Here is a 27,610-nt window from a genome sequence, read left to right as displayed (position 1 = left end):
ACGCGAGTGCAACGAAAAAGGAAAACTGTAAGAAAGAAAGAAAGAGAGAGAGAGAAAGAAAAAAAATAAAGATAGATAGAGAGACTTCCGCTTTTCACATAATTTCGTTGCAGACATATGTATTGTATATATATATACGTTATTAGATTGGTATATAAGCTCGTTTCTGCTTGTACGATCCTATCGTTAGGAAAAAGTATATAATAACTATATAAGTTATATAGAATGGATCACACACACAAATGTTATTTTTTTTTATTCGATGCTATAAAAATGGTTTAATTACTTTGACTGGAAATTGTCGAAAGTTTTATTTTTTACTTTCGTATTTCAAAAATTACAAATACGATTGTACGTAAAAACATTTTGCTAATGTTGCATTATTAAAAAGGTTAAAAAATTCGCGTACATCGGAGGAATCGTTCGAATATTTTCAATCGAAAATCATTTTTCAAAAAGCTTTCGATTATGATCACGTTAATCTCGAAATGAAAAAATAATACGAAATAAATATATACGAATTGATTAATAATAAAAGAAAATTGTAAATACGGAATTTTATCGTTAAACGTAAAATATTTGTGATAGTAAATCGTTGTTTTAAAAGCTTTTCGGTTATATTGTACTTTCTAGTTCGAATAAAAGCTCCTTTCTTCGAAATGTGGAAGGTATGCTTTTAAATACGTTATTCTATCTCTCTCTCTCTCTCTCTTTACTCTTCCGTTTTGAAATTCCCGATGCGTAGATTCACGGAAAATACGTTATTTCTATTGATCCGATGAAATCCTCGTCGGCTTTTCTACGAGTTCCTTTAAAAATCATTGTAATTCAAAGTTACCACCGTCTTTCTATCGATCCTATGCAAATCTGCTTCTGCAGTAGTCTACTACGTACGACGAAAATACCTCTAATGCTTCCCTAGAAGATAACGCGTTAAGTTATTTACGTTAGATTCGTTGAATAACGGAAAATCCATTATAATTGGTATTTTTTCTTTGCCGCCGTGATGATAGTGGTTACGTGTTATTTATTTATAATTAGACAAACGCGACTGAATCAATTAATATTTAATTATTCGCGTCATTATAATCAAGTTTGATTCAATTTGTTATCCATTAGAACAATTTATAGATTTATTCAAACGATATTTTTAATTAGATCTTACGATAGATCAATGAGAGATTTAATTAAATTATCATTTTTATTCAAATTTTAATTGCCAATTGGTTAATTCATTTTAATATTCATATTTATACTACAATTTATTAAATTTATTATTATTATTATTATGTAAGTTTGAATTTTCTTTTAACGATTTATATTGAATTTTATCTTACCGTAAGTAGATGATATATATATATATATATAAACGCATTGTTCTCTGTAATATTTACATTTTGTCCTACATTTTGTACGACTTGTTTCTCCTTAGTTTAGTTAATTCCTAACAGTCGAACTGTGATGATGATGCAACACCGGAGCAATTCAATATCATAGAAAACGAGTTTTAAATCATCGTAATCCAAATAGAAAGGTAATACAGAAAAGAAAAAGCAGAAATTAATTAACTACGGTTCCTTTAATAATTATCATTAATCTGATGGTAAGAGAATTTTTGTAAAATTAGAATTTTCGAAATATGATTTTGACCAGTTATATACAATTTTATTTCTCTTATGATAAAGTGTCTTTTTTGTAATAAAACTGATATCAATTTACAAATTTGAATTGACAGCGGAAATACGAATATTCCTTAGTGTTCATAAATGATGACAAATATCTAAAAGCGTTAGGAGTGTACTCGCTGGAAATTCGTCAAAGCTATCAATGAAATAATATTATCTATGATTATATATTACCTGGGCTGGGGGGGGGGTGGCTGGTACAAATATGGACATAAATATTCTACGTAAAATCAAATTACGCGGTATAACATAGCGTAATTAATTAATACGCATTTAAACTGGTGAGTGCTTTGACGATACGGATAGAAATAACACGAGTAAGTTCTTCCTAGCGAATCAAATTAAAGTAGCAGCTATTTAGGTGGTAGATTTTATTGTTCGATTAAATGGATCTTGTTATTTTAGATAATAGAATAGGTAGGTAGTATACTTGTCTCTTATACGATTAAAAATTAAACAATTTTTTGTTACTTTTTTTTCTTTCTAATAATCCTCATTTTTATTTCAAAATGAAGTATTGCTTCTTGATAAATAAAATAATTTGATATATGTAATAATAAAACAATATATCTACAATCATTATAATTATTGTAAAGTTAAAATAGAGACAAGTAATAATAATTTCTACTGCAAAAATTGTAGAAATGAAAAATTGTTCGTTTGATCGGCGATGATACGTTTAGTTTGAATAACATCAATTGAATCATCTAATAAATTATACTCTGAATCATCTCATCGAATCAGTAAGTCGGTCATTTTCGTTTGTCGGTAATGAATTGCTCATCATAAAGTTAGTATAATAATGACATTGTGCAGTTGCATTCTACTTATATACAGTTTCATGACAAATATAAAACTATATGTGTGATAAATCTGTTTGAATTGGATATCGTTGATCTGAGTCACACGTGCGATCAAATAGTTAGAGAATGAAATTCATTTGAAAAATTAATTCCATAGGCTCTTAAATAATTTCAACAAAGACGACGAACAAGACAACGATGATAATAGATTCTTTTTTTCATAAGAGAAAAACAAAAGTAGAAAGAAAGAGATACATGAATAATCAATAGAACCAAAAACATCTTCATTTGTATTATTTAAAAACAGCAACTTCATGATTTATTCTTATTTTTATTTATCAATTTGAATTACGAACGAGAGAGATATCCAAAGCAAATCAATTAGAACAATAATATTAATAATAATAATATTAATGTATGTATGCAATCAGAGATATCATATTAACACAATAGCGTTAAAATAATGCAAATAGATATTGTGTGACACGTTAGATTACTATCTATCGATAAAATTACATATTCAATAATCTAGTTGATCAATGTGATACTAATAACAAAGATATCGAATTGCCTAATAATGCATTATACCACTGCACGTTGTACACCATATTGGCTACGATTATTCAATACTGGCTCGCGTTTCATTTTTAATTGCTCGTTAAATGATAGATATTGTTTTTTAAATCAAAATGAGGATTACTATATATTTCATTTGTTAAAAGATTTTATAAACCATGAAAATAACGCAGTGTTATCAGTCATATTTCTTATAAACGATGAACACTTTATATTATAATAATATTACAAATGAATTAGGCTGAACGGGAAAAAAATTCTGTCTTAGAACTGTTATTGGATTTGAATGAAATATTATTAATCGAATAAAATAGAACAAATTTCTTCGAGATGTATGTATATGTTGCATATAATTTGCCTTATTTAAAAATGGATGAAAAGATAATTCTTCGACGAAACAACTTGGATTAAAATTTGGATTAATTGGGAAAGGTTCCAATGAGTGTCAGTATAAGTTCCTAAGGCCCGTTTCTATTCGATAAGAATTTCCCAGGCAATCCAATAAATTAATATCCTCTTTCTTCTGTTGATACAATTTAGGTATTGGAATCGACGATACATTCGTAATGTTAGCTGCTTGGAGACGAACATGTATCACCAAACCAGTACCCGAGAGAATGGCCCAAACCTTGAGCGAAGCTGCTGTATCGATTACGATCACGTCTTTGACTGACATGATATCGTTTTTTATTGGCATCCTATCACCATTTCCTTCGGTTCAAATATTCTGTATTTATTCAGGTATTTACTTATGTTAATTTTATTTACCCTATCATACAAATACATATATAATATATATACATACGTATATAATCTAATATCTATAGTATCATTCATTCAAGTATACAGTGAAAGTATAAAAAGAGAATGTTGCACTTATTGCACACACTTTCTTACCTCGCCATCTTTGACTTTTCCAATTATATCTCGTATGCACTTATAAGAAGATATTTGTAGTTGTAAAAAAAATAAACCAAAAAAGAAACCACTGAAGAGGGAAAATTTTCGAAATATTTTAAATTGGCGTATTAAATCAAGGTGTTGTACGAAAGGGGGGGGGTGGAAAATTTTTGAGCCTCTATAAAAAAGAACATTTCTTTTTTTTTTTTTTAATAAAAATGAGTTTGGATCAATATTTAATTTATTGAATATTAAATAATTATTGCTTGTTTTTGTTTACGATACACAGGTTTCGCCGTGGTATTCACCTTCCTCTTTCATTTAACATTCTTTTCCGGTTGCGTTGCCATAAGCGGTTATTGCGAGCAAAAGAATCTTCACAGCGTCGTCTGCTGCAAAGTCCAACCTCTTTCCAAATCATGTGAGTATAATTTTCTTCTTTTTATGAAATAAAACATTATCGATAAATAATATCGATATCTGTCGAATGTATTGTATTTACTAAAAAACCTTTCAATAGATAGATATTTATTTAATCGACATTTTGTTGGCCCAGTAAATAGATTTTTTTATAAAATAAAAACACGTTTTAGTATTTTATATTTAAATATACGAGACTGATATTATTTACACGAATAATTTCGTCATTATTGATTAATCTAATATTTTTCTAATTTCAATGGAACAAACGTGAAACACGTGTTATCAACTTTCACGTACACAATCCAACACTTTAACATCTGATCTTACATTGAACTTTAAATATTTAATATTACAAGTGCTTCTTATTTAAAAGAAATTAATAATTCTAACATAATTTTAACATATGTCCCTATATTGTCAGAACACAAGTGATGGGTATTTGATATAAAAATAAATAATAAAAATAAAGACGAAATAAAAAAAGAAGAAGAAGAAAATAACAAAAGATACCTGTCGAACTTTTCGAAGGTAGGACACCATCTTTATTACCCGGAATACTTTCACAAGGGACTGTTACCTCAAACGTATTATTCGTTGTTTTTATTTGAACTTTCATTTACTTTTTACACGAGAAGAACTTTACTTTCTACATAAACGAGGATAAGCCGTCCACGTTTGAACAGAACGCAAATGTTCTTTTAAGAGAATCATATCGCGAATTGTTCGAAAAATTTCATTGCTAAACTTTTATTATTCTATTTTTACTTGACTTGTTAACTTATTTATACGATTTCGGGATCTTATTGTCGAGAATACTCGTTATTATTACGCAACTGAGAGAGAGAGAGCGCGAGAGAGTCGTATGTTTCATCGATAAAAAAAAAATAAACAAGAAAACCCGTTTACCGAACTCGCGAATTCGTAATAGGTGAGAATCAATTTTGTTACTCACAATTAATATATTTTCATGAATTCAGTTTTCATTTAATCAATTTCATATTTTCATCTATTGACATCATCTCAAAACTATTAGAACAAAAAAATTGACTTCAAATTCCAAAAATATTCAAAAGAGATATTGTTTATACATATACAATTTTTCAATGAACTAAATTTTCTTCTCATTATTTAAATCATCGTTTGACAAATTTATTTTAAAATAAGACACAAAATAAAAATAAAATAAACGATAACGACAACGAATTAAGTAGTATCGAAATAGAGAAAAGCGAAAAGAAAAAAAGGTAAAAAAGGAGTTTGCTAAAGATTTTTCCATACTATCTCCCCTTCGCTCTATTTTTCTTTTTCTTTAAGAAAACTACTCACAAACCACATAGTAGACGCACACGTACACCTATTAAATAAAGAAGTATATTGTAAAATGTATATAAAGAGATCAAGAAAAGAGACGTTGCGGTGGGGGGGGGAATGGGGAGGGAAGGCAAACAGAGCATCCTGAGAAATTTTCACTTTTCCATCTGATATCGAGAAAGTACAACACATAGTTTGCCTTCGGTGCTTTCCATACGTCGTCGTCTGGATGAGAGGAAGGCTGAGAGGTAGAAGCATTGCGGTGGAAGTTTAGAGGAAAGGATGAGGGAAGGAGAGGGGGTAAAGGTGGGGAGGGGGAGGGTTCATTGTCATCGGCCGAGTTTTGTCGTTTCGTGGAGCGCGATTCGAAATCTCGTTACGCCTTTAGAAACGGGACATACCTACCTGGAGGGCATATTACGTCAGAAAATAGACGAGTATTATGCTTCGAAGCCCGTTTATTCGTTAGATCGCCATGCTTTATATACGACTAAAGAATTTATAATATCGTAGTTGTAGTAGTAGTAGTAGATTAGTGACAGTAATAACTACCCATGCTTCTCTCGATTTCGTCTAAATTTTCAACAACGTGCCATCGATGTATGGAATTATTTCGAAGCAACACTATTCATATATAATACTATAAGGAGGGAAAAAGTTTGTACATTTTTCTTCTTTTTTATTTTTTTTTTTTTTTTTATTTTTTATAACAACTTTTTCTCTATCAATCAATTTTTTTCATTGATCGATTAAATCAGTCCTTGTAACGGTATTCCTCTGTTCTTTTTTGTTATTCAAATGAGATATTAACGATGTTAGGGGAGATCGTTGATTATTGTCTTTGCATCGTTTATTCGTTAGATCGCCATGCTTTATATAACGACTAAAGAATTTATAATAGTAGTAGTTGTAGTAGTAGTGATAATAGTAGTATTAGTGACAGTAATAATACCCCATGCTTTCGCTCGATTTCGTCTAAATTTTCAACAACGTGCATCGATGTATGGAATTATTTCGAAGCAACACTATTCAATATAATACATACTAATAAGGAGGGAAAAAAGTTTGTAACATTTTTCTTTTTTCTTTTTTATTTTTTTATTTTTTATAACAAACTTTTTTCTCTATCAATCAATTTTTTTCATTGATCGATTAAATCAGTCCTTGTAACGGTATTCCTTGTTATTTGTTATTCAAATGAGATATTAACGATGTTAGGGGAGATTCGTTGATTATTGTCTTTGCATGTTAAAATAGGGATCATTGTATATAACGAATGATTATATTTATTTATATTTTTCATACCACGATTATTCTATTATCTATTGGAGATTATGATTTATGAAAGTTGTTTAACAATAAGTCATATTTTTCGTCAGTTTGGGTTATTAAATTGATCGAATTATGAATACATTTTGATTTTTGCGACGTTACTTCGTTTTCTCCCGAAATTTTTTATTTTAGGAACGTTAAGAATAAAATAACGAAATTAAATTACACTAATAGTATTCTCATATAACTGATATGCGTGTTTATTTCTGATTGCAGCTCATCGTTCTTGGCTTTATCGATTATTCTGTACCGGAGGAGTAGATCCTGACGATCCAAAGAATCCAATTGACAATCCTGAGCATGGATGCATGACCTGGTTCCGGGACTACCTGGCAGTAGCATTGAATTGTCGACCCGTCAAGGCCATTATCATTTTCATCTTCATCTGTTATTTGCTTGGTGCTTTATACGGATTAACAACCCTACAGGAAGGATTGGATCGACGAAAACTTTCCAAGGAAGATTCTTACTCGATTGCGTTCTACGATCGTGAAGACTTTTACTTCCGGGAATTCCCATATAGAATACAGGTTCGGTTAGATTGTTAAGAAAATGTGTGTGTAAACGTTATTAAGTTTGAATTATTAAATCAAAAACGGGTTGGCAAAGTTTTATGGTAAGGTTTTCCTATTGTTGAAAGCAGGTCTCTTTAGTATGGTATTCTCTTGGTATGTGAATATATCATACTATATAGAACAGTGTATATTAACTTACGAGTTGCACTTTACATATGGGTATATCATTCCATATACAAAGACATTAGTATGGATTCATTTATGAGTTGCACTTTGTATATATGAGTATATCATCTTTTACGTATATACAAGATGTACCAAAAATCAAGATACAAGGTTTTTTTTTTTTTTAAGATAAGTTGTAAAAAAGATTTAAATTTTGTTCTTGCAAGTAAATTATCTTTTTAATCGAAACTTTTTGTTTTAAGTCGCATAATTAATCTCACGACTATATCAACAGGTATATATGTTCCTTTACAAATACAAACTTTCCCTTCTTGCTTAGAATTCTTAAACTACCTGAAATTCTTAAGAAAAAAATAAGAGGAAATTTATCAGTCCATTGGTGACGTTAATTCGTGACTTTCTCGAATAACGAGAATAAACTCTCTAATAAATATTATTTTCGTTTATAACTCGTTCGTATAATCGATGAGGCCCAGAAGGTGTTACGAAACAGTATCGTATCGTATTGCATGTGTGCATGTATATGGAGAGTAGTACGTATGGTTGTTTACGCACAATTATGTCACGTTTTTCCCCTTACTCGACTCTTCTCTTCCTCTAACTTCAGTTACAATTCTCTTTCACTTAAACAACTTTCTCTGCAAGAGTCGAGCCGGCCAACTGAGTTTGAGAAAAGTAACAACTTGTATTGCGTCAATGGTTACGACGACGAGTCCAATCAGCCGAGAAGAAGCTGACCGATTTTGAGAGATATTCCGGAAGTAGATTATTTATTTTATATTTTTTTCAAAAATTTTACGGAAACATTTAATTAGATTTAATTAGAAAATATTATTTTTCTAAATTAAAAAATTAAAACACAATTTAGTCAACGTTCCAATTTTCTACCATATTTATTTATTTGATCAGCATATTTTAAAATAAATAATTAGTATGAATATATACATAAGTAACTCGTTTAGTATAAATAATAATTAGTCAATACTCATTACGGAAGTAAGGTTGTATAAGGGTTGTTGCACCACGATTGCGTCAGATTTGCATCAGTGTTGCAACGATATTATACAGATACGTTCTACGTACATATGCATGATATTTTATTACAAATACTAATCACTTATTTTAAATACTGATCAAAAATATGAAAAACATATATAAATTAGTAACCATCTGTTATTTATTTGCGTTAAAAATATTCATTAGGAATTTATAGAAAAACACTTGTAAATTAGCATTCTCATTAAACCAGTTAATAGTTCGATTTATTTCGAGTATTTGAGTCGCTCGAGAGAAAGTAGAAAAATTGATAGAATAAAAAGAGGGGTTGTTGTTGATTCATAGACGGAACGTAAAAATATTTTCGCCGTAAACTTTTGTCCCTCGTCCATTGGCATTGAGTTCGTCTGCCAATCCAAAAAAAGTCCCTGGAGGGCCACTTTCACGAGATTGCTTTCACGCAAACACATCCTTGCCACGTTTGAATCCCAGACATTTCCTTTCTCTATCTCTCTTTCTCTTTTGAACGTACACACACATATATATATAGAAAGAAAAATAGAGAGAGGAAGAGGTAGAAGACATGTACTAAGATGACTACACATTCTCTTTCCATTTTTGCAGGTGGTAGTGTCCGGCGAGTATGACTATAGTGATCCAGAGATACAGCAGCAAATGGAGAACCTCACAAAATCCCTCGAGGCTAGTTCATACATCAGTGCGCCGATCTACACAGAAAGCTGGTTGCGCAGCTTCCTAAGTTACGTATCGCGAAACGAGGACTACCTAAATGTGAGCATCAAAGACGAGGGTAGCTTTGTAAAGGCGTTAAAAGAGATATGGCTCTACCCGACCAGCACATTTTCTCTGGACGTTAAATTCGACGAGAATGACGAGCACATTATGGCCAGTAGGTTTTTGATTCAGGCGGTAAACGTCAGCGGTACGAATCAAGAAAAGGAAATGGTCAAGGAGTTGCGACAAATTTGTAAAGATTCTTTACTCAATGCCAGCGTTTTTCATCCTTACTTCGTATTCTTCGATCAATTCGAATTGGTCAGGCCAACGAGTATACAGTGTATGATATTCGGTGCTCTCGTAATGATGCTCATAAGTTTTATATTTATCCCGAATATATTGTGTTGTCTCTGGGTTGCATTCTGCATCGTTTCGATCGAGCTCGGTGTAGCTGGCTACATGGCTCTTTGGAGCGTAAACCTCGATAGTATTTCGATGATCAATTTGATAATGTGTATTGGATTCAGCGTAGATTTCACGGCTCATATATGTTATGCCTATATGAGTTCGAAGAAAGTCACACCGGAGGACAGGGTGAAAGAAAGTTTGTATAGTTTGGGTTTACCAATTGTCCAAGGTGCTGCCTCGACTATACTCGGTTTGGTAGCTTTGTTACTTGCCGGAACTTATATATTCCTAGTTTTCTTCAAAATGGTCTTTCTGGTGATTTTCATCGGTGCCATGCACGGTCTTTTTCTCTTACCGGTTTTATTGTCCATTTTTGGACCAGGTTCCTGTACCAGTTCCAATACGGACAAAGACCACGACGAAGCGGACGATAACGAACGCGGAGATAAAGTCTCGAGAAAGAATGGGATTGCGGAAAAAGAGCTTGTCGATAAACTCCAACAACCTTTCGTTATACCTCACCCTACCCTTTCGTACTATCATCACGGTACCATGATAAAATCCCTTCAACCGAGTCCGGCTACTAGTCTAGCAGCTTTCGAGGAACGAGATCCAGGCTTGGGTACCAGCGAGGATAGCAATTCAACGGAGAGTGGTTCTTCCCAAAGTAGAAGACGACAAGAACAACAACAACAACGAGAATTAGAAGAGGAAAAGCAGAAACATCAACAAGAGCTTTGCAGAAGATCTATAGGGGTTCTTTATGGATTGTCACAGTTTCAACCATCGATAGAGATTGGTCATCTTGTACCACCTGCACCCGATTATCCTGGTGCAATACAACGAGATCATCTTCAACAGGATCATCCAGATCAACGTATATTTCGTACAGTACCATATTTAGGATCACATTTGGGATACCGTGTACCCAATCAAATTCACAGGGATTATAGACGTAGTCGATCTCATCATAATCTTCACAATCTTCATAATACCTCGTCGAGGTATTTGACGGATCCACGTTATCCGTAAAACAAAAGAATAAAAAAAGAAGCAGAATTAAATGAAATAAATATATTCAATATTATTCGGTAAGGGTGGAAAATGATGATATACATATATGAATATACATAAGAGAAGAGAACGCGCTAAAGGGGAAAACAAATATTCGCGCATTTTATATACATATGTATATTGTGTAAATGTATGTATGTATGTTATGTATGTATCTATGTATGTAAGTGTGTACGTGAGTAAGGAGATAAAATTCAATCCGGTCGTTGACTTTCTTTTCGACACGGTCATACAACTTTTCTTCGCGCAAGTGAGAGGGAACCCTCGGAATTGCGTCTGCTCAAGATTTGCAAAGACGAAAGTAACCTTCCTGAATATAACATAGTTTGTGAAAGAAGATCGTCGTGCTGTTCGATGATGATTGACCGACGTGACTTCTTAAAGAGACTTTTGTTTTTATATATATATTTAAATGTCCCCCTCAGGTGCGATATATCGTGTATAATGATTATAACGATAATGATGATGATAATGATATGACGACGATCATGATAGCTTGTCGATAAAATTAATATTCAATTAGGTTAATTGATTTTTGAAAGCGAGAGAAATAAAGAGAAAGAGAAAGTGAGTGTGTGCAGTGTTCCTTGGTGAATTACAAGGAATTTCGACTTTGTAAAATTCATTTTTACACTTTTGTTTTTTTTATACAAATGTTAGATTATTTTTAATGTATCGATATAAAAGAAAAGAAACACTTAGACAATTTTGGAAAATAAATTGTTCAATACATATTTTTAACAAGTACTCAGAAATCTAGTTTTTTGTTTTTGTTTGTTTTATATTGTATTGTTTAATGATCGATCTTCTTGAGAATTTGTTTATAAATTATTTGCAATATTTTTGTTAAATTAATACAAATTCATAAATAATTATGATAAAGAGAAGCAATAATAATCCTTCTTATTAATCTTATTAATTGAATCTTTTTGATTTTGATATTAATTATAAGATAGAAAAAAGAATAGTAAAAGAGAAAAGAATGGAGAATATGAATATTAATTAGTACGAATCTTTTGAAAGCTTTTCGTGTTCACGTTGTGCCTTGGAGATGGGACCAGTAACATTTTTCTATTCTTCCTTTACTTAAAGGAAACAATATTTAATCTCCCGTCGTTTCGCAGTGTGTGTATATTATTTTATTCATTTGAAATAATACGCCGATGTCACGAAACTTTTAAGTTGACTTTAGGTGAAAAAGTTTATATTAGTCGGATTTAAAAATATATAATTCTTTTTAACGATCCTTTCAATGGGTTACCTTTTTTTATCGTGACCAATAAAATTGCAGACTAGGCTCGTTAAGTAAATTGGGATAGAAACAAAAAAAAGAAGAAAAGAAATGAACCTAAAAGAACTTGCAAAAATGGTATTTATTATTAAAATTAGTTGTAAAATTTTTGGCCCACGTAAAAACTTTCTGGTAAGTTCGGTGAAATTGATCTGCGATCGAAGATTTGTAATATTTTTATGTAAATATGTATTTTATATTATTGGTAAAAAAAGAATAACAAAATAGAAAAAATGAAAAAGGCAAAGGAAATATAATATTATTAGAATTTAAGTGCGAGGGAAATTTTTTTTTCTTTTTATATATTTATATAAATATATAAAAATCGACGCACAGTGACAACTTTTGTACAGGCGAATTTTATAACGCATTTCACAATAATTATTCTATAGTAGTTTTAAATAATGTGCTCCTGTGTGGCGAGAAATGTATATTATCTATGATAATAAATTATTATAATTCGTCAAGTTTTTATATTGAAATTTTTTAACGCAGAATAAAATAAAAGCTGCAGAATAAAAATAAATAAACTGCATTTATATAAAATAAGAGAGAACGAGTATGTAACGTTAAGTGATCTGTTAAAATATACGTGCGTGTGTATGTGTGAATATACTCCAGATGAAAAAAGAGTTCGATACATATTATTATTATTATTATTATTATTATTATTATTATTATTATTATTATTATTATTATTAAAAAAACATCATGAAATACACAGAAGTATTATTTAACAATGATCTCTTTTGTACATTTAATTGAAATATTCTATTTCATTTTATCTCTTTCCTGATATATTTTTACCATTGAAAAAGTATAAAAAATTAAAACACTTATCGAAATAACTCAAATCTAAAGTTTTCTATTATTTTCCATGTTATTCATTATTTAATTTTTAACAATTGAATAATTCATGTAAGTAATGAATTAAACTTAGTATAAAAAATTGAAATTTAGAATACGTTACAATATAATAATACATTACAAAGTAATACATTACAAAATATATTTTTTTACAAACTATATTATTTATTCTATAGTATAAGCGAAAGTATAACACATCTTTTCCTTTATATTTATTAATAGTTTTAGTATATCAGTCAAAATTTGTTACATAGTGTCAACTGTTTCCGTAGTGTAGTGGTTATCACGTGTGCTTCACACGCACAAGGTCCCCGGTTCGATCCCGGGCGGAAACAGAGAACAAATTTTTGTCTACTTTTTCTTTTTTTTTGTTAAAAAATTCTTTTTAGAAATCTGTGTAATAAAATAATTTATTTTATTTATTTTTCATATTTATATATATATATATATATATATATATTAAATATATAAATAGATAATATTTTAATAATAATATAAAATCTATAATATAATTTTATATCCATGTGTATATATATAGAATAGTTAATAGAGATAGTGGTTCTATCTGTGAGAATCATATAAATTATTTTTATCATATATAGCAACAGTTGAATACTTAGGAATCTGCTTTATCGATAAAGTGTAAATTATGTAAAAATGATAATTTTTTATGTTTGAATAACTACTACCAGGACCACCAGTGAACGATCGTAGGTACTTAACGCGATGACGGTACAATACTATCATAGAATACAGTATTCTTTGATAGTATATGATAGTACTATGTACTTCTGTATTCTTTGGTTTTATCATGTCATTTAATAATTATTTATTTCTACATTTATATACATGTTTTAACTTCAAGTATACTTAATATTATTCTTAGTTCAAATTTTTACCGATTAAATCGCTATATCTTACCTCTCGTTGGTAATACACTTTATAAATAATTGTTCAATTTGACAAAAATGTAAACTTTTCTACAACGAAAATTATTCAAATAATTTTCAGAAAATAACAATTATTCTTAAAGACAAAACATTTCGGAAAAAGTTTAAGTCAAATTAGGTGTTTATTTGAATAACTGAGTATAAGATGGCGTTGGTAAGACCAATTGCAATGTCTCGTGTACATTTTACCGCCTTTTTATTATTGTTCCTTTGGATTGTTCATTTAACTTTAATGATATTCTAAATTTTATTAGAACACATGAAGTCCGATTGTTATACATAATATAAGATAAGTAATTCAACAACAAAATTATTATTTTTATATTTACATTTACGTTCAATACGTTTTCAATTTACTATAAACGTATGCATGTATCGTACTTGCATATTATTTTATCGAAAAAATATTTTTTTCTTCTCATCTCATTACAATATTCTATCCTGTATATGTTTTCATATCAGACGTTCATTGAACTCCTCATTAAAAATACTCGATTAATATTGTGTCCCGTGTATATCCCAATTAATTTCACGTTTATCGTTACCAGACATGATAAAGAATAGCTATTTTGTGCCATATTTTTAAGGTTAGCTATTTTGTGCCATATTTTTAAGATTAGCTAAGATATTTATTAAAATATACAATTTAATTAATTAAAATTTAAGTTATAATAATACGCAAACTTTAATAATAATAATAATAATTTATTTATATATATGAATATATTTAAATGTAAAATACATTAATATCGGCATTTTTTTCAAAGATATTCGTATTCACAGTTTTCCCGCCATTTCATAGAAAACACTTTAACGATTTTTAAAATCCTCTTAAACGTACGCATCGTGTGTTCGTTCTTTACAAACCTTTGAATGCCACCCTCGAAAACTACCATCGATAAATCTCAAATGTTAATTAATCGAGCTTGGATTTTTTGAATTTGTCGATAACGATTGTATAAAACACCAAGACATATAATTCTCTTTTTTCTTCTCTTCTTTTCTTCTTCTTTGTCTTCTTTTATTGCATCTTTACTCATTTTAGACTCCCTCCTTCTCGATAGGAATTTATAAATAGTAAGTAGAATCGATCCTTTCATCTCTTTGGTGTTTCCGCGCGCGAAATTTCAAATTGTCTCATATTTATTAATATTTATAACCTCGAGATCAATTCTAAAGTGTTTCCTTTTAAGATCATAAATAAAAAAAAAAGACAGTAATTGTCGTTATTCTTGTCAACATAATCTACATTATTAACAATTACTTTGAATATACGCGTATAGTTTACACCATATAACAAAATCACAAAATTTCACATAAGATATAATTAAAATAATTATTCATTACATAATATATCATAATAATCTCTGATATAAAAAGAAAAGAAATAAAAAGAAAACAGGTACAAAAGTTCCTGACCGAATTTAAAATTCCAATTACTTTTACGGCATACTTTCCAGGGCTACTTTTGTTATTGTCGTTTTTAAATTAAAATAAATCAGTTCGAGTATTGGAATAATTGTATAATTTAATAAGTCTTGGAAAAAAAAAAAGAGTAAATCGATTTTTAAAACACATAAATAATCTATTTTAGGTGAGTATAATATCACAAAAATATTCGACACCTTGTATACTCCTAGAAATTCTCTCTGTTAAGATGTAAGACCATTAATATTTTTGGATTTTACTGATCCTCGGGCTAACGCCTCCGAGAATAGTAAGGGTGCGAGAGAGGGGGTTAAAGAAGAAAAGGGGTAAAGGAGGATAGGGGTAAGAGTGAGTACGTTCGAGCACGACATTGTCATTCATTACTGCGAAGCCATGCCAGTTACTAAATCCTTCAGCCTCCAGTACATCTAAGAGGAAGAGACGAAAGGCCGTCTCCAATTACAGAGACACACTGGAGAACTTCGTTCAAGTGGAACACTGTTCTTTACTAGAAAGAGATAGGCAAAAAAATAGATAGATAGAAATAGAAATAGAGAGAGAGAGAGAAAGACAGACAGACAGAATGTGAGTTGAAACATTTGCGATATATTTTTTCACGTTTTCGTATATCATTGTCACGTAAATATACATGCAAATCGTATTTACTATAATGAATTAAATATTATGTTTATAAATTATTATTAATATCTTTTTGAAAAGTTTAAACAATTATGTCGAAAAGAAATAAAAATGAATTTAAGCGGAAAGAAGATAATTTTAATTTTCATGTAGAAAGCTCAAAACTTTTCAACCTCGCCGATTATTTATTTAATCAAAAATAAAACAAAAAAAATTATAGAAAGAATTCGATCGCACTTATTCGGAATCAAGAGATGGCATAAATTGCATAGTAACTTATATACCTGCATGCTCGTGCAGGCACCTCCTTATCCTACACTCTCGAGACCGGTCATTGGTGCCTAGCTAGAAATTGTCAGAGTGGTGGAGGGGTAATCGGAGGTGGGGTCGATGCTGCGCGATGCAACCATCGGTGAGAGAGGGTGAAGAAGAGGGGGAGAAAGAGAAAGAGAAAGAGAGAGAGAGATATAGAAACAGAGAGACACGCGTGAACGCATGGAGGTTTATATAACTCGGGCATTAGTGACTATGACGTCACGGCACCGCGACGGTCGGTCGGTGCAACGGTTGCACGGTCGATAGTGCAGTCAACTACTGCATTACATGAACCCCTTCCTACAATCTATCTCTTATACTGGGTGTCTTGACAAATGACTAATATTATTTTTTTCTATTAATATAAAATATTATATATATATAATATAATATATATGAACTTCTTTTTAATATACATAAGCATTAGATTTTCTTGAAAGTTCATGACGATAAATTAATATATATATTTGAGATTTTTTTTATAGTATATATATATTATAATATATTATATTATATATAATAATTTTTCTCTAAATTCGAAACGAATTTTCCCAGAAAATTAACTCTACAAATGAAAGATCATGGCCGATTTTGAAATAAATTTACATATACTTTAAAAATCTGAATCTAATGTATCGGAGGGATGGATTGATGGAAAAATTGTTTAAAATATATCGTAATGAATTAACTTTGTCTAAGGAATAAAATGAAAGGTAAAATGAAAGATAGAAAGAAAGAAAGGAAGAGGAGACGAAAAAAAATAACGAAAAGAGACAACGTGCTTCGTATATTATGTATATATGTGTTAAAGTGAGAAAAAGACAGAGAGAGAGAGAGAGAGAGAGACAAAGAGTTGGTGGAAGGGAGAAATCCGAGGCCTTGAACTGCACTGGCGTCCAGTCGACATTGCAACTGACTTCCTCCCCTCTCCAACAGCCAACTTGCTCCTCTACCCCTTCTTCCACGTTCACCCCTTCTTCCACCTTCTGTTTTCCCCCACTTGTATAGCGTCGCCACTTTCGCCCTCGAACCACACTATCCACCATTACGATCACCCTTCGAGCTTTCGAACATCATCTCTCTTCATTTTTCTTTCCCTGCAAATTCTATCTCTTCTCTTAACTGTGTTTATTTATTTTTTTGCTATTCATTTTTATGTTTTTCTAATTTTTTAATTTTTCCAATTTTTTCCTATTCTTTAATTGACTCAATATCGCGTGACTTTTGCTGGAAAATGAATTTTGAAACTAATCAGTCGTGTTACGTTTAAATTTCGAGATTTAATAAAGTAATCAATTAGTTAGTTAATTTTTATATACGAGCAATTTATTTACGTTTATATAAGATCTTTGTTCTTTCGATAATAATTGTATCGAATGATTTTATATTATTTTATTATCAATTTGATATCAAATATATTTATACGAGTGATATTCGAGAAAATTCATTTCTCAGAATGTTCATAATTATTTATTTGGTTAATCAATCGCGTTGTATTATTATTAAAGTCAAGAGATTTGGAGAACATAATTAATCATATTGGATTAGTTCAGTTTAAGCAATCTATTTAATTAATTAGGCTTACGATTAGTCGTTGATTAATTATATAATCGTATTTACAGTATTAATTTATTTAAATTTCCCATACAAAAAAAAGGTATCTATTTCACTTTGTTTTATCTTTGTTTTTTTTAAATTATTATTCTTCGATCGCGTTAATCGATAAAGGTGAATAAATTCGAAACGAGGGGTCAGATAAAAAAAAAAAAGACAAGAAAATAATCATAAATAAAATAATAATAATTAAAAATAAAATAATAATCAAAAAATAACAAGAAAAAAGAAAGAAACTTTAATCGAACGTTTGAAAACCAATCGATTATCAGGAAACGTATTATGTAATCACGAAGATTCATAATAAATTCGATTGGTTCTTTCGTATAAATCAGTCTTTTTCTTTTTCTTCTTTCTCTTTCTCTCTCTCTCTCTCTCAATATATCTCGAATTGTCTCCGAGTCTGGTTGGAAACATTGTTTACGACTATAGCTCGTCGTTTATCGCCTACGATTCCGCGCTATGTCAACGTAAGCGGGTAACGCTTGGAAAAGTTCCAAAGACGTAAACGGTTTTCATTTCATTCCGGTATAACAGCATTTCGCTGATACGAGATCGATCTTTTACACGTTGCGTTCAAACCTCCGTGTTGATTCATTAAAAACAAAAAAAAAAAAGACAACAAATCAACGCAAAAAGTGACGAGAATCCGGTGTAAGCGAAAATTTTGACTATTTTCGTTTAAATTCCAATTTCGTCGATTTCAAATTCAATTGGATTCTTTTCATTATATTTTAATCATTTTTTCTGTTTTTTAGAATAATATTATTCTCGATACTTCTTTCAATTAGTGATAACAACATTTATATTATTGTCTTCTCTATCTATGGTGTTTCTTTTTCTTTTATATTTAATTTTATGACGATAAAAATTATTTTTTATAAATATATAATGTATTAATATATATACATATATTGGGAGTGGATTAAAAAGTTTGGAGTCTTATTGACAAAAAAAAAAAGTGAAGGAAAAATTTATGTTTCTTATAAATAGAAGTAAGTCAATCGATTAAAAAATGGTTTCTATCTAAAGTTCAAAACTAATCATTCCAACCAACGTATATTTATTCTTTTCAATTTCTCGATACCAAAATTCATATTTATTTTCCATACGTTTTTTCTTATTTCTTTTAGTTTTTATTTCAATATTGCGGGGGGAACAAAATTCATACGAGTTTTTATGCAACACGTAAACACAATATATATATAAATAGCAATATTTAATTTTGTTTCATTTTCGTGAGATAAGAATATATTTTTCTTTCTCGTCGAAAATATGTTTTACTTATTAGATAACTGAAATATAAGTTAATACGTTAATTGTACGATTATGTATACGTACGTAAGTGCGTGGATAGAAAACGGAGATCCGGTACCTTGAACTTTTATCACGTGCATGTAAGCGCTGATAATAACGGATCTGGGTGGTTTGCATAAGCGAACGCGTAATCGCAGACAAGGAAACACAATGGGTTCGCATGTAAAAGGCACATTTCCGTGCTCTTGCTTTCGTAATTCTCGCGCTTCGTGAACGTCGTCTTTCTATAGGTCAAAGTGAAACTTTCTCTCTCTCTCTCTCTCTTTTTCTCCCATTTTTTGTCTCTTTCTTTCTCTCCTCTTACCTATCACTCTGGCTTTTATTCCATTTCTTTCTTTTTTTTTTTTTTTAATTTTCTCCTTTTCCCTTTTTCTGTTTCTATTTTTTTTTTCTCTGCATGTATTCTCTCTTAACACCGAAATTTAGATCACGACGCTTTCTACGTAATTGTTTTTTTCAACAAAAGAAGGAAAAGTTTCCTTTTTTTTCTTCCTATCTTCCTTATTATACCAGAGAAAAAGAAAAAAGGGTTTTCTTCCCTTTTAACAATTATACAATTCCTTTTCTTTTTTTTTTTTTTTTTTTTTTAAATAAATTCCATTGAAAATTTGATCGTGATAACAATAATATTCGTGGATGGATTGACAACATTTTTTCGATCGTGTTCACTTTTACTTAAAATAAGAAGTATGGTTTTTTTTCGTCGAGGCTCAGAACTTTTCAATTCACTCTCGTACGTATATATATATATATATAAATATAATATAAAAAAATTAAATTATACATATATATTTTTTGTTATATATATGGTAATATATCTTCGTATAAATATATAATAGAAATGTGTGTAATTGAGTGATAAAATATTAATTTATATATAATATTTATACCCATAGATAGGTTGTATTAAAATTCTTTGAAAAATTTTGAAAATTCATCACTTTATTTTGAAACTTTTTAATCTAATTTCTAAAATTACGTATTAAACTATTAAGTATTACAATCAAAAACCGAGAAAGTTTAACGTGACGTTAAGCAAAAAATTCGTTTAAAAAGTTTCAAAAAAGTATAATTAAGTTTTAAAATTAGCAAGGAACTTTTGGCGCACTCGGTATAAATAAATCATCGGTGGAGTTATCTCTAGAAAAATTTTATTACAATATCACATTAAATGTGATTTGATTTGATTTTATTTTATATTTAAAAAGTTCACTCTCTCTCTCTCTTTCCATCCATCTTTTTAGTTGCTTTCTTTTTTTTTCAGTTTTTTATTTCTTATTCTTGACACAAGAGAACTGCTATTTCCTTTGCATTTCATTTTCTTCTTTTTCCCTTTCTTTATTTTGTATTTTTGTTTTCCTCTTTACAAAAGATCAAACGTTCCCATTTTATGAAAGCAAAAGCGATGCTTCAAAAATGTGTTAAACTCGTTTGGTGTCATAAAGTATTAGAAATAGCACATATTTTTCCAATTATATAATATCGATAAAAGATAATGATTGAACCAGTGAAAAGTATTAAAAAATATAAAAGGAAAATACATTTTTTTTTTCTACAAACAATTTCTTTATATTCGATTAATTGATATTTAATTTTGTATGTCTCTTTTTTATTTTTATTAACTCGTAATTAAACACTCGTCCGCAATATTAATAATATATTTAAATTTTACATTATGACTTAGGATAATTTTCTTGTTTAATGAAAGATTAAAAAATAACATAAAAAATAAAATTCGTTAAGCTTTTTCCATTTAGAATTTTTAATTATCATTTAAAATTAATTACATTTTATCGAATATTCATTATTATTATTTCATCTGTGTGTGTGTGTGTGTGTGTATCGAGTTACAGGTTTAAAGTAAACTATAATAGGTTTAATTTTAAATGGCTTTTTTCCAAGTTTGTATAACAATTTTTCTTTTCAAGAAAATGAAAAGAAGGTTGAATTAAAATTTATTTACGAGAATAGATAACGAAAATTAAAATCGCAGTTCGTAGTTCAATTACAATCTTTTTCTCTCCCTTTCTCTTTCTCTCTCTCTCTCTCTCTCTCCTTCTCTTATTTGATAAGACAACATTATTGATTGTAGGCAGAAGAGAAAGACGGTTATTAAATATTTCTTGAATCTTTTTCATGACTACTAACCAAAACAATGATAACGTTGACTCGAGATTGATCCGAGTTGAATTTGTTATCATATGCACACGTGTCGCCTGATTATTTCTCAAAATATGTTCTTCTCTCTCTCTCTCTCTCTCTCTTTAATAATTTTATTAATCTAATTATTATTGATGAGAGAACAGGGCCACATTTATCGTAATACGCACACAGATCAAATTGAAAAGTTTTACTTTTCGTAAAGAACTAAACGTAAAAACTAATCTAATATTATTTGTAAAAATTGAAGCCATAGAAAAATACCTCGTTCATGTTATTAATTATAATATTTTAATATAAAATTAATTTTAATAAAAAAGAAAATTGAATTCGACGTTTTTTTTTTATGAAGTTTTTAATATAAATTAAATTAATCAAACAAAACTTTTTCCTATAAGGTGTCATAAAAAGTTTTTCGAAAATAAACGGCTCTATGGTTATTATTAAGCTTCATTGTCTGAAAATGTTTGTTTTATTCTCCTTAAAGAATTACTTATAAAGTTATATTTTTTTTATTCGAGATATATAATTAACTTAATAAAACTAATTAGAGAAAGAGGAAATGTATGTGGTAAAGGATCTCTAATTGATTATGAAAAGGAACATTTTCCATTCCATTCTGAATTCCACTAATTAATTGGCAAACCTAACGAGACTATCACTACTACCATCATCACCGTTTCTTGAACATTTACTTATGTATTCATAACTAACTCAAACGACGATTTTTGTTGCCCAAGTTAGCGATTACCATACCTTCTTCTCATGCATTTGCATATTTTTGAATTAGATAATCTTAACTAACATAAGTATAAACCTATACTCCTAATACATATTCAAAAAGGGACGCTTTTATACTTTTGGGTTGAATTAATAAAATGAAAATATCATTGGTATACATATTAATTTTCATTAAAAGTACACGTATGTATAACAAAATATATCAGATTACAAATTTAAATATCAAACAAAAAGAGAAAATTATTATATCATTAAATTATTCAGAAAGTAATTTCAATTTATTTTTTCGTCGTACCCATGTTAGGACTCAAAATATTTTAATTCATTGCAAACGGTTGAATAAAGTGTCTTTTTAAAAAAAATGAATGGTTTCAAAGGTTTAATGGAGCTCTTGTTAAACGGGATCCATAATGATCTTGCGAGTCTATAAAAATCTAGAAAAAAATGAAAATATAACTAAAGGATACTTTTAATCATAATACCAATCGAGAAACCTCGTTGAACTATCTACTACGTCAAATCCTCGACGTAATGATATTATCGAACCCTTTCGTGGTAAACTATGAATACACATTTTACGTTTCCTTCTCACACTTTTTATATGAAACTTCTTTTTTCCCAATTATTTTCTTTTTCTTTTATTTTTTGTCTTACTTTTCTTTGACCACAATGTTCTAACTATAATGTTGTAATCTCATAAAACAAAGTATAATAACGTTGACGAGATGAACTATTAAAAAACATGTTTTGTTTACGCGAAACTCTATTCTTTGAATAAATTTATGCATTATATTATATACTTTCATTACATTTTTTTGTTTTTTAATACATACATCTAAAAGTGAACAAAAAATAATATATGCATACGCGACCGTATTAATTACGAGCTAACATTTTGAAACTTTCAAACAATAATATGAAACATAACTTAATATATTAGTTCGTTCGTTAAGTAATTTTCTTTATTTTGGTTCACATTTAAAAGCCAAGACGTATTTGTTAGTTTAATTTAAATTTCTATCTATTCGGTAATAACGTTAGTGGATTATTTTAAAATATATAATGACAAATTATTGATAATACAAATAATATTGATATAATGTAAATGACGAAATAAATTTTTTGCAATTAAAAAGAAAAAAAGGTCTAAAAATCTGCTTTTATAATTAAAGATAGATATAATAAATATTTATACTAAACGCGTGCTCACGTATGTGTATATATATTTTTTGCATCAAGAAGTTGTGCATAAGCAGCGACCGGATAATATTCGAAAGAGGAGGTCGTCGTCGACGTCGACGTCGAGGACAACGTTAACGACGACGATGACGACGACTACAACGATATGACCAAAGAGAGGTCACAGCTCGTTTACGTGCACGAACCTTCGATTCTGCATTGGTGGTGAGCGGTTAAAGAACCGGGGTATTAACAGCGAATTCAACCCTGACATTTTGTTGGATGACGCCAGCCATTCTAGCGCCATTCCATGATCGTAGAAACCTTTTTTCCGGTCTTATTGGAAATTCATTTACGAGGCTTTACACCCTGAACCAAAACTTTTCCATAGTCGAAAAATTAGGTACACAAAAAAAAAAGTAAAGATAATGTAATTATTCATCAATAAATATATAATTAAATAACGAATGACGATAATAGTAATGATAATAATATTTTTATGAATTAATTTGTGATTTGATAAAGTAAAGAATAATCGATAAATAAATTAAGAAATAAATTATTATTTATCCGATTGCGGAATAATCAAATAACAATAATAATCGTGATATTTGATTTTTATCGAAAATTATTCATCAATAATTAGCTGTGGGATATAGTAAAATTGCTTCCAGCGTTTCGAAATTTTAGCACTTGCTAAAACGAGATCTACGTAATAATAATAATAATAATAATAATAATAATATTTGTTATTATAAATTATATCAAATAAATATGAATATAAAATTCAATAAATATAGATAACATTATATACGATAATACCTATAGCAATAATAATAATTGATGATTAATTATTATCGATAGTCAATAAACTTTCAAAATTTAAAATCTAAACCGTTTATCAAAAAATTGTCGACGTAAAATAATATTGGCACCAGTTAGAAGAAGGAAATTGTAAAATGTGCAGTTTTGAACTATCAAAGTTCGGCCTTGACTTGGTGACGATAAACTCGGTTTAATCACCCGAGGTACATCAACGTCGATAGTCGATGGTCAAACGCGAAAGGGTATATGTCCCATAATAATCCATTCGCGTGACATTGACGTCAATCCAACCCTCGAACGTTCATAGTTCTATACGTGTTGTTATATGTTCTTGCTATTCGGACGTCATCGGACTTAAAAGGTCAAGCTCCTATTAGAAATCCTGTTATTATAAAATTACTTTAATAAATTCATATACGTAATATTAATTATAACACGTTAAATATAATTAATGAATCGTTTGGAAATACTAAATTAATGAAAAAAAGGTACACATAAATCTATGTCATATTGTAATATCATTTCAAAGTTATAATTCTATATTTTTGTAGTTCTGTTACCTTTAATTATGTTTATTAGTTCTGTTTACCTTTTTAAAGAAACTGCTAGAAATATCAACTTTATACTTATATTCTGTATATTTTCCGATCCGGTTAATTGTATTCGATCAAGTTAACTCGTTTCAGTTTGCTCTTTCGTTAGAAATAAGATTATGAAAATTAATTAAGATTCCGCAGTTATGGATAATGAGAACAGGAAAATTAGGTCTAATTTTAGAAACAAGGTTAAATGGAACACAGGTTTTATAGGAACCTTAGTTATTTTCCTTATGTCACTTGTCTACTACTGAAATGGGTCTCACGAATTAGGATACACCTTGTATATTATATTTGCATTTACATACATACACACACACACACACATTCATAAATTTTCTCTGCCACTCTCGTGTTTTCTGCATCAAGAAGTTCTCCTGCTTGTATCGTAGCGCTAATTCACAGTTTTCACCCAGCACTCGTCGCCGTCGTCGTCGTCGTCGTCGTCGTCGTCGTCGAGACGACCGAAAATAAACTTGTCGACGTAAATCCCGATCCGTTGTCGACAATAAATATCCTTTTGGTCGTCGTTTTTTCGATGGATAAAGTATAATGAAGATTAAAGGAGGTAATACGTAGAGAAAAAGGCAAAGATCGTGTAAAATCATGATCAGGTTTTATTAATAACTGACGTTATCGAATATAATGAAATAACTTACTCAAAAATTAATAATCAATCTAAATTATATATATATATATATATAATATATTATTAATGCAACGTAGTAATTATGCATACATTTATCAAGCAAGATATCATAACTTATTGATATCAAATTAAAATTTCATTCGTCATTGATATTTTATCTTATATACATTGATCAAAGTTATGCATTTGAAAAATATATCATATTCGTATAACAGATTTGAATTATTTTCTCGTAATATAATCATTGAATAGATCAAAATTAATTAATTACTTTTTGTATGTAAAAATTATTGCAATAATATGAAATAATTATAATTTCGATGAAAATGAAAATATCCAATCGATCCACAGCAATGACGGGAAGATGGAGGACGAGAAAATAATGACGAATCACGTGACTCGTTTACCACGTTAGCTAGTCGGGTAATCGAATTCATTTATGCTGGATCGTACCACTTCGATCTTAAAACGGTCTCGTCTACTAACGATCGACGACCAGGCCAACTCGATCAACAACAAGGATTTCTTCGATCGAATCAATCGTTTAGAGAGAGAGAGAGAGAAAGAGAGGTAATAAAAACTTAGAATAGTAATATCTTCATTTTTAATCATCAGGCAAAATTTCCCACGCTTTTCTCGAATACTTTTTAATTTTGTATTATTTTAATTAAAATTCTTTGTTATTTAGATATGAAAAAAAAAAAAAAATAAGTATGCATCAAAATTACAAATTGAATCAAAAATAAATTTAACCAAATATCGAATACATAAATATTAAATTCTTATTATCGTATATTTTTATTTAAAATATATATAAGCAATATTTATCAATGTTACTTGAATACAAAAAAATATAATCCTTGGGCATATTTTAATATTAAGATTAAGGATTGAAATGTGTTTTATTTTTAATTAATTTCAAAGGTTATACTAATAAAAATTCCGTAAAAAATATTATTACTTACTTAAATAATATTATAATAATATTATTACATTATATAAGAAACAATATTGAATTAATTATCTAAATTAAACGTCTGATTTTCGTGTCAGACAAAAAGAAAATAATGTGTCAGTTAATCTAAGAGTTTTCCATAGTATTACATGTAAACGTCCTTTCCATTCTCATTTCTCTAAGCTTCTCCTTTCGTTTTCGCGTGTCGAGAATCGTTTGGATATCTCGAGACGAGACGCGTCGGTGGTCGGTTGGCTCGTATGAAACAGGCGTGGCTTGAGAAATACATTGCTTCTGCGCGTACAAGAGAAAGAGAATAAGAGAGAGAGAGAGGGAGGGAGAGAAATGAAAGAAAAAAAGGAATGACTTTACGAGCTTGAGAACGAAACTTTAACGAAGATTATAACGTCTACGTACGTAGGAGAACGTAACTCGAACAGCAAAGACCGAACTGGCCACGAAAGGGTGCATATCGATCGTAGTTTTTCTGCATATAAACCACCTACACCTTTCATGATGTTCTGTATAAAAGAGTGAAAGAAAGAGAGAGATAGATAAACATATATATGGGGCATTCCACGTTAAATCGACCACTTTTGACCCCGACTCTTTTCGATTTGGCTGAAACTTTTTTATTATTATTTTCTATCCCATTAAAAATCTCTCTGAGAATTTTTTTTTCCAATTTTTTTACTCGATTAAAAAAAAAAGTTACGAATTTTCCTAAAAAGTTATATTTCTCTTTCCAAAAAGTACATTTGAAAAGAAAAGATTTTTTAAAAGTAGAAAATAATAAAAAAATGTCAACTAAATCGAAAGGGGTCGGGCTCAAAAGTGGTCGATTTAACGTGAAATGCCCTATATATATGTGTGTGTATGTATATGTATAAGAAAAAAGAATAAGTAGGAGAAATATATATATATATATATTTATATCTGCATGGATATATATAAATATGTATATAAGTGTGTGTTTGTATATGCATGTGTATATGCAAAGGGGAAACGAGTAAGTGAGAAAGGGAAAGAGAGATAGTGATCGATACGCATCTTGGTTGTCGCATTTGCCAATACACACGTATCCATGCACTCTAACGAACCTTACCAAGGGTTGTCTATACCTGTGTATGTGTGTGT

At 29.5% G+C, this 27,610-nt stretch overlaps 1 protein-coding gene and 1 non-coding gene across 2 annotated transcripts in view; both read left to right on the top strand.

Annotated features, from left to right (window-relative positions):
* The window catches only part of LOC122519484 (patched domain-containing protein 3), a 39,652-nt gene extending 28,154 nt beyond the window's left edge, over nucleotides 1-11,498 (top strand). The window contains exons 6-9 of the mRNA XM_043638963.1: nucleotides 3,605-3,805; nucleotides 4,254-4,385; nucleotides 7,247-7,560; nucleotides 9,352-11,498. Of these exons, the coding sequence (XP_043494898.1) occupies nucleotides 3,605-3,805; nucleotides 4,254-4,385; nucleotides 7,247-7,560; nucleotides 9,352-10,905 (2,201 nt within the window). The 3' untranslated portion in view covers nucleotides 10,906-11,498. The remainder of the gene's footprint in view (nucleotides 1-3,604; nucleotides 3,806-4,253; nucleotides 4,386-7,246; nucleotides 7,561-9,351) is intronic.
* A 1,869-nt stretch (nucleotides 11,499-13,367) lies between these two features.
* Nucleotides 13,368-13,440, top strand: Trnav-cac. Its single transcript has one exon. It is a non-coding gene; the product is annotated as a tRNA-Val (tRNA).
* The last annotated feature ends 14,170 nt before the right edge of the window (nucleotides 13,441-27,610 follow it).

Source organism: Polistes fuscatus, unplaced genomic scaffold (assembly GCF_010416935.1).
Source record: "Polistes fuscatus isolate 324 unplaced genomic scaffold, CU_Pfus_HIC Scaffold3, whole genome shotgun sequence".
In the NCBI taxonomy this organism is placed as follows: Eukaryota; Metazoa; Arthropoda; class Insecta; order Hymenoptera; family Vespidae; genus Polistes; species Polistes fuscatus.
Note: the sequence above shows the minus strand (reverse complement) of the source record. Positions and strands in the feature narration are given on the sequence as shown.